The sequence below is a fragment of the Limulus polyphemus genome, unplaced genomic scaffold (genome assembly GCF_000517525.1).
Source record: "Limulus polyphemus unplaced genomic scaffold, Limulus_polyphemus-2.1.2 Scaffold606, whole genome shotgun sequence".
NCBI classification, from domain to species: domain Eukaryota; kingdom Metazoa; phylum Arthropoda; class Merostomata; order Xiphosura; family Limulidae; genus Limulus; species Limulus polyphemus.
Genome location: NW_013666216.1, coordinates 496,363 through 505,103, shown reverse-complemented (window position 1 = coordinate 505,103; position 8,741 = coordinate 496,363). Strand labels below are relative to the sequence as shown.

The 8,741-nt window shown below is 35.5% G+C and overlaps 1 protein-coding gene across 1 annotated transcript in view; it reads left to right on the top strand.

Annotated features, from left to right (window-relative positions):
• LOC106459429 (papilin-like) overlaps positions 1 to 8,741 on the top strand; it is a gene marked incomplete at its 5' end in the record, with an annotated part of 78,857 nt that overhangs the window by 6,050 nt on the left and 64,066 nt on the right. Inside the window, one exon of the mRNA XM_022385930.1 lies at positions 7,977 to 8,161. Within this exon, the coding sequence (XP_022241638.1) occupies positions 7,977 to 8,161 (185 nt within the window). The remainder of the gene's footprint in view (positions 1 to 7,976; positions 8,162 to 8,741) is intronic.

Genomic DNA, 8,741 nt, shown 5'->3' with positions numbered 1-8,741 from the left:
ATAACCTTTTTGAAGCCCATGAAATAATTTATATTTATAAATTAACTTAAACTTTTCCCGTCACTGGGAACAGGCCTATTTGCTATATTAACTTAAACTTTTCCGTCACTGGGGACGGGTACTTTTGCTAGATTAACACTCTCATTCACATTTTTATATGGGAGGAAAATTGTTTTTTTATCTATCTACTACCTCATACTCATCATCTTCTATAGGCTGGAACGAGAGAGACTGGGCTAGGCGATATGCTGTTTTGAACTGAATATAATTAAAATGAATAAATTAAAATAAACTTTACGTTTATACATTAAGATCATACAAACATTTTTGTACTTAAAATACGACGTTATACCCACCGCATTGTATATCAGAGAACTACTGAGAGAACTGAGGGAGGAATAGATTATTACTCCAAATGTTATATAGACATGAGTGGAAATGAATCCAAATTAAGCTTAATAGGCTTAATATCATTCCATACACCACAACCAGCATGAGCTTTGTGAACTGATGGCCTAAATCACTCTTACAGGTTTACTTCAGAGTTTTTAAACTAAACTACTCACTAATAGGATTATAAAACGATATTATGTAAACTTGTGCCATATTCTTGTGATCCAATCACCATAAAATAGCGCGATTACTCAAAAAACTTATTTGTTACAGACAGAAGCACTGTTTCAATTTTGTTCTGAGGCAAATGTTTTTATTCGCATTAAAAAGTAGATTAAGTAATAAAATTACAGTTTGGTCATGAGTTTTTTTTTTACGCCCGTTAAGCAGGCAAAAAAGCAACAACTTAGGAAGTTTAGCTACTCAAACTTACAATTAACTTAGGACAGTTTGAACGAACTACTTGTTTTAATTCTGACTCTTCTCAATGTTATGCGTAGGAGTTTATTTTCAATTATAATTTATCTTATATTTATGAACAATTAAATCATCAGGAGTCAAGCATAAGGTTTGCACGAGGACATTGTCCTTGGTTTTCTTTTATCTATTTACCAATAAACGGTCGACAATTAATTAATTTAACTACTTCACCAATATTTTATTATCACACGTAAGAGATTCAAAGCCCACGTGTTTGTATTAAATAATTATCCACCCAACTCAACTTCTTTCTTGCATTTCCGGTTATCAGCAACGTAGAACTCAACTGAGCAGGATGTGTTGCTAATTACTTATAAAAACTTAATATACAACCTTCTTCCAAAGAAAAACTAGTTTCATATCGTTGTTGTTTTAACAATATTTGAACCAATGCAATTAATATTACTAATAGTCATCGAATCGTAGTCTTTAAACGTTTGTTTGTTTTGTTATGGATTTCGCGCAAAGCTACACGAGGGCTATCTGCGCTAGCCGTCCCTAATTTAGCAGTGTAAGTCAAGAGAGAAGGCAGCTAGTCATCACCACCCACCGCCAACTCTTGGGCTACTCTTTTACCAACGAATAGTGGGATTGACCGTCATGTTGCGAGTCGAGCGACCTAACCACCTGGCCCGTCTGTAAACGTAGCGTAGAACTGTAATGTTAGTGACAATTTTCTATACACAGTTTTTAATTCTTTGAAGCTAAGATTTAAACTATTTTTATTATAAATCGTTACAGGTACTTAGTGTCGTTGCTCACCGTGGTTTCGATTTTTACCACTGATGTCATGATGAATTTTTAACTGAAGTTGGCTCTAGCGAGCCGAGTTCGAATCCGTGCGATACCACAAAAGCTCCACTCTATTTTAAGCTTTGGGTGTGTTATAAGGGCGACAGTCTATCCCTTAGCGTGGTTGGTGGGTGTGAAGTGCTACTGACTGGCTGCATTCCCTCTGGTCAATAGTTCCAAATTAGGGACGTTGGCAGATAGCCTTAGTAGCTTTGTCATAAATACAAGGTAAAAATGCGAATTGCTAATTTGAAGCTGAACCTAAAAGCTGTGGAGAAACAAATTTATAGTCGGGTCGATGATCAGTTTAAATTAAGCACACAAACAGACAAACTGGGTGCATACTAAATTAAATATAAGCAAAAAAGACAAAATATGTTCCGAAATGTTTTAACCGTAATTGAAACTAACTGAAGATTTTACCTTCAGAGTTTAGAAATCCATTAACTGCCCAAGCAGAGCCGAGCTAGAAATATTAATTTATGACGAATGTTAATTTTGAAGTGGTGTTCCTGGCAGAGTAAATATTTATATTAACCCGTTCAGTACAACTTTTGTATTCTTGATATAAGAACGATACAACTACCTTTAAATTACCTGCGTTATATAAGGAATGTTTTCCGCGTTTGTGGATTTTTTTTCTTACGCAGGTTTCAGAAATATTGATATAAAACATATATTTTCCAACCAGTGGCGGATCGACAGAGGAGGAAAAGGGGGGCCATACCTCCTCAAAGATTATATTATATTCTTTATACTAATTCCTATATTCAATTTGTTTAGATGTAATATTCTTGGAAAGCTGTGTATTTTGGTAACAAATCTTGTTGTACCACTCTGTGTCATTCATTGAGGTGACATCTCGTGGTGTGAAGCACAAAACAGTTGTGCCTCTCAACTCTTATTTGTATAATTTCTCTATACTTTCGATAGAAGCAGACGAGAAAAGACAAGCCTTCTTACAGTGTTTAACTTGGTTCCAGAGGCCAGCCTCACAGCTAATTGTGCTAATCAGTATCTAGATTTAAAAACAACCAATGAAAATATTTTAAAGATGATCAAGGATTGATACATGTTTAAAGATTATGTTATTATTCGCAATTAAAAGTGAGTTTCGTGAAATTTAAGTACAATGTTTTGGTTAAATATGTAATGATGTATCTTAATTTAGTTATTTGGTTATTTCGGAGTTTTACAGCTGTAACAATAGTTAAGCCTCGTCTGGCATGACAGCAGCTGCTGGTTATAAATGTGTTTACAGCTTTGAAAGACCGATGACTCGAATTCGTGTTTAAATAAATCGACAAACCTAAAGTAAGTACCTCTTCTACTGGTCATTATTTTTGGGATAGGGGGTTAAAATATTGCCAGCCTCCTCCTCATCATTAACTTTGAGCCATCACTGGGCCTAAAAAGCATTGTTGTTGGGTTACACGTGTGTCCCAACAGATAGTGTTGTTGAGTTACATGTGTGTCTGCCAATAGACGCTAATGTTAGGTTACATGAGTCCCAACAGGCATTATTGTTAAGTTACATGCGTGTCTGCCAATAGACGCTAATGTTAGGTTACATGAGTCCCAACAGGCATTATTGTTAAGTTACATGTGTTCCAACAGCCATTGTTGTTAGGTTACACGTATTCCAAGAGTTATTTAGGGAAGCATTTTATATACAAATTCTGAGGTGAAAGTAACGCTAGAACGTCCTATAATCAAAGTTTGTATTCAGAATGGTGGGTCAGCGGTAAATTTACGGACTTACAACGATTCCCCAAAGTGCACAGAGCACGAATAGCTCATCGTGTGGTTTTGTGCTGAAACAAACAAACAAACACCAATTCTGAGAAAAAGAAAATATATTATTGGTTCATACCAAACCATATTTAAAAACATTTAGTCACGGGTTGTCAAAATGAAATAAAAAAAGAGCATTTAAGTGGTACCCTCTATTATGACTTATTAATGCCTCATACAAACATGGGTCCAATCAGTACTGCTGAGACCTACATAGCTCCCTAGTGGCACAGCGGTATGTCTGCGGACTTAGAACCCTATAAACTGGGTTTTGATATCCGTGGTGGGCAGAGCACAGATAGCCCATTGTGTAGCTTTGTGCTTAACTTCAAACAAACAGAGACATACATAACTCAACACTATTGAAAGAATTAAAACCCTCGCATCAGTTTAACTCAAATAATACGAGTACAAGTAAGACCGTGACACGTGTTGTTAAATGATTTGCCGAAACTTTTAAGTTTGTTTCTACAAACACCAAACAGGAAAAGGAAGGGAAAAAAAGGTTGTCGATGGAACTTCTTTGCATTTTCCCAGAACTGCTGCTCAGTTTTTAACAAACTTATTATTAGTTATTCATCAGAATATCTCTAGTAACTCATGTTACTACTAATTTTACCCCAGTTTGTTTCCTCTGCTGTTATATTTTAACCCATAACTGGTTAAGAGCAATGGCGAACCTACACAGCTTACCTTCTTAGTAAATAGCATACTTCTAAGATTTAACTGTTTTTAGTTTTCATAGGGTGAAATATGAAATGTATTCCACTGTATGCACATCTTCTGTCAAGAATGCGTTAAAAGTGCACCTGAAGTTACCTCAGCAACCTCAGCTCTTCATCGGGATTTCTTAGATTAATTAGGGACTACTTTTCAACCACACAATAAAAACGTGTTAGTAGAGCTATGGACTTCGGAGCTGACAAGCCAGATTCGAATTCTCGTGACACCACAAAATATTTCCCACACTTTAAGCTGTGTGTGTGCGTTAAAAGAGTGAAAGTCAATCCCTTAGCGTGGATGGTGGGCGGTAGGTTGCTGCTGACTGACTATTTTCCTTCTGGTCACTAGTTCGAAACTTGGGAATGCAAAGGATAGCCGTAGTAGTTTTTCCATAAAAAACAAAATACAAAAGATGTTCAACACTACATTTCTCCCTCTGCTGTACGTGGTCGATGTGTCTAACGAAATTGTTAAAATTTGCACACTTTTCATCAAACAAAGAGTTTTCAATGTCAGGATTTTTGTCATATCACAGATATTTAATGCATCAAAGTAGCCATATTGATCGTATTATGTTACCAAAGTATCGAAGTCTGATAAGTATATTATTTCATTTTCACATCTATTAATTCTACTTTTGGGTGTTTACTCACTTCGTGAGACGGTTTGTTCCATAGGTCGAGCGTGACCTGATAGTAAGGTGTCAGGTTATAGACCGAAGGGTTTTAAGTTCGAGACATGATGCCGTTAACGTTCTACGTTTACAGCTGCACGTGCATTATTATTATTCGGTTTAAAGAGCCGGACAAAGTCCTTGTGGCAGCGCTGCGGTGCCGCTGATTGACTGTCTCTCCTCTGTCTCTCAAAATTCGGGACGGTTATAGCTTAACCACAGGTCCTATAAGCATAGCAATCAGCCACCTACTGCTAGACTTACTTAATCACATGATTTGTGTGATGTATTCACTATGTATTATTGTTAAATACATACTAAATATAATACACAATGATCAAGCTCTGGAATATATGGGACTATTTGTGTAATGTAAGACTGTCTACATTCCAAGTGAAGCAAAGTTTGTGCCAGTGCAAATGTTCAACGTTGAACATAAATGGACATAGCCTTGATAGGGGTAATGTGATTATAATAGTAACTTTACATAAATACAGACACCCCCATTTATGTGGTGGTTAGCATTTAACAATACTTTTAATTTATTTAACGGTGCCAACTTAAACGGATCTCAACATCAGTGTCGGTGGGAGGAAGACGTCTACATAGCACCTGACCCTCCCAGATACCGATCAAGATCAAGCAACCACAGGGATCTCTGACCAGACTGTTTAGTTCACGTGCGCATAAATTGCATGCAGTTCAGGTTGAAAATTTTATTTAGAATTATTTGGTTTTCCATGCCGATTGATTGTACAAGTAACTGTTTGGTCCTGAGCTTTAGAATACTACTATTAAATTAGAATGCTAAGTATATCATTTGAAATCCAGGATAAGGACTAATCATGATATTTTACCGTTAAATTTCCATTGCCTAGTCGGTTTACTGAGTTTATGAAACATGTGTCACAAAAATCTTAGATGTTTATATTTTATTTTTTCTACCAAAAATTACTAATTATTTAATCTCTAGGTTCTGAAAACTTTGCCCATTTTTTACAACAATAAGATTCTCCTTTTACGTTCGAATTTTTCGTTTTTAATTATAGAATTATAAAATTTTTCGTTTTTAATTTGCTAGGAATCAAAGAAAAAGGGTGTCTTTTAACATTTTCTATATTTTTTTATCCTATGTGTTAGTAAAACTGTACTCGACCTACATAATCATTGACATTATCACATTTTCATCAACACTTTTCTTAATCTTCTAACTGAATGTAGTTCTGATACATTCCGTTTCACTGCGATCTTATATAGGTTGTGGTTATCTTGTGACCTGCTGATTTGCATATTCAAAATCGTTTTGATGTAACGTATTAAACTCAATAGAAGAAAACATAACGCGATGTGTGCGTCATTCGGCTTTTAATAACATGTCTTAACTCCAACTCAGCCCCCCAGTGGCACAGCGGTATGTCGATACCCGTGGTGGGCAGAGCACAGATAGCCCATTGTGTAGCTTTGTGCATACATTCAAACAAACAAAACTCCAACTCAGTATTTACGTTATTAAATCTCCAGGAATGGTTCAGTCCAGCAAGTATCTTTATCCGTGAATCTTTGAATTTTACATTGTAATTATTTGGAATTATTTAATGATTTTTTTTCATATAAAACTTAATGAGTGAACATGAAATTGTCAGTTACATCGATTATTCGGAAGCGTGCCTGACATGCCGTATTTAATTTTCAAATTATAAATCAGAAATGACACTTAAAAATTAATACTGATGAGCTAAAATTTAATTTCTGTAGCACCCTGCTTCGCACGAGCATAACAAAAATTCTAAGCTACAGTAATAGAGTACAGTGTGATCCATGTGTTATCCAATAACAATACTTCATAAGTGCAATTATCTCCCGAGTAGAGGTGTTACAATGGATTATTTTCGTTAGTTCAGTCACTCGCGTACGAGATCAGTCTCTGTGTAACATACTTATGAGACCCACCCTCCTCCGATTTTCTCATATTGTTGTTGCGTTTCTAGAAGTTAATTATATAATAAAAGTATTCTTGAAAGTTCGTGTGTTTGTTTAAACACCACCAAGACGTTTAATAGATAACTAAGTTAATTCGATAATAAATGTTGCGTACGCTATAAAGGTCATATTTATAAAGAGTATATGTACGCATGCGTAAAACGCATGTGGTTTATAATTACTTAATTTCATGAATAATATTTCCTTTTACTACTTGCATGAAGAATATAATAACCTTGTTAATTTCTTGGTCGAGTGCAACAATGGGCCAATAGAAGTTGATTACTACACTCAACAACAGTCTTCCTCAACACAGAAGTTACAAACTTAAGCCGTTTCTTTGTGGAGATACTCGGGTTTTAATACCGTCGTCAGTGGAAGAACGATAAACTTTGAAAATGCTTTATTATAATCGAATTAACCCTTACTCTATGTAACGCCTAAGATAGACACATATAGCTAGGGTAACATTGGACAAGGAAGTCCTTCATTAAGAAAATAATATATATATATATACACACACACATGTATAATGTGTTAATAGACACACATAGAAGAAAAAACATCCACGTTAATTTATAGTTAAATATTGCTCAGTTTAATATTCTACTTGGCTGACTAACAAAATCGTAGTTTTAAAATTACATATTTCGTCTGTGATCCTGTGTTCCATGATGGAAATCCGGGGTGCAATTCCCCGCGGTACCCAGGACACAAATAGCTCATCTTGTACTATTGCGCTGGCAAACAACAAGAGTAGTTATACTCTGTGATACACACTAATAAGACTTTATGAAATATCTAAAAGTTATTTGCTATTCAATAACTTTTGTGCTTATAATAATTGTTTCAGTGATATTTAAAAGTTGATCAAAAAGTTCAGTATTCAACTCGGTTTGTTCGTTGGTCTGTTTGTTCCTCGTGGCGTTTGTTTTCTTATTTTATTAAAAAACAAAACTTGTCTTGAATATTATTATGGTCAGGTTATAAGTCACGTGTTTACAATTGGCGTATGATATTTTATAAGTTACACCTAAAACGTACATCGTTTAATCATAGCGTCTTTGTATATTTTTATGTACTATTTGTATGAAGAAGTGGTATAAAAATTTGATTTTAATGAAAAACGTTCACTTCACAGAGACTCCGGCATGAACGTCATAAACGTCGACAAAGCCTTTTCTCCTCCCAAAATATTGCCGTAGGACTCGATAATGTATCGGCTGATGATTCTGGATCGTGGGGTCCATGGAGTGATAGTAGTAAATGCTCCCGGAGTTGCGGAGGCGGAGTCGCCTTTCAGTCCAGAAATTGCACAAATGCGAGGTAACTTAACCTTAATCTGTCACATAGTAATGAGAATAATTGTTTATGATTTAGACATAGGAAAGAGATAATTCATGTATAAAAGTAAATTTAATAGTGGTATTTCAATTTTAAGGCGTGGTTACAATGATTATAGCTGACCAATGAAGCACACGCCTACTTAATCGAAACTTTAAGTTCGTTATGGGTAAAGATATGTGTGTTACATTCATACGAGGAGGGTATAGCGCATATAGCCCTTTGTGTAGCTATGCGCTAAAAACAACAACGACCAGACAAACATACTTTGCTAGAGAATAATTTCAAGAACTTTTACATGTTTGTGCTTTCTTTAGGTTTCCATGACACAAAATGTTTTAATATATTTGGTTATATTTAATTAATACTCTTACTGAAAAAATAATGGCAGCTTTGTTAAGTTAACTGAACTGCTATTATAAATTATACATAGATTCTGAAAATAGGTGCAAACCACCTGTTAACTATAGAAACCGCCCCCCCCCCCCCCCCCTCGCGCACGACGTCTACGTACGCGTCCTACGTCGTCGACACGACGCGACTACGTCGTCGTACGACCGTA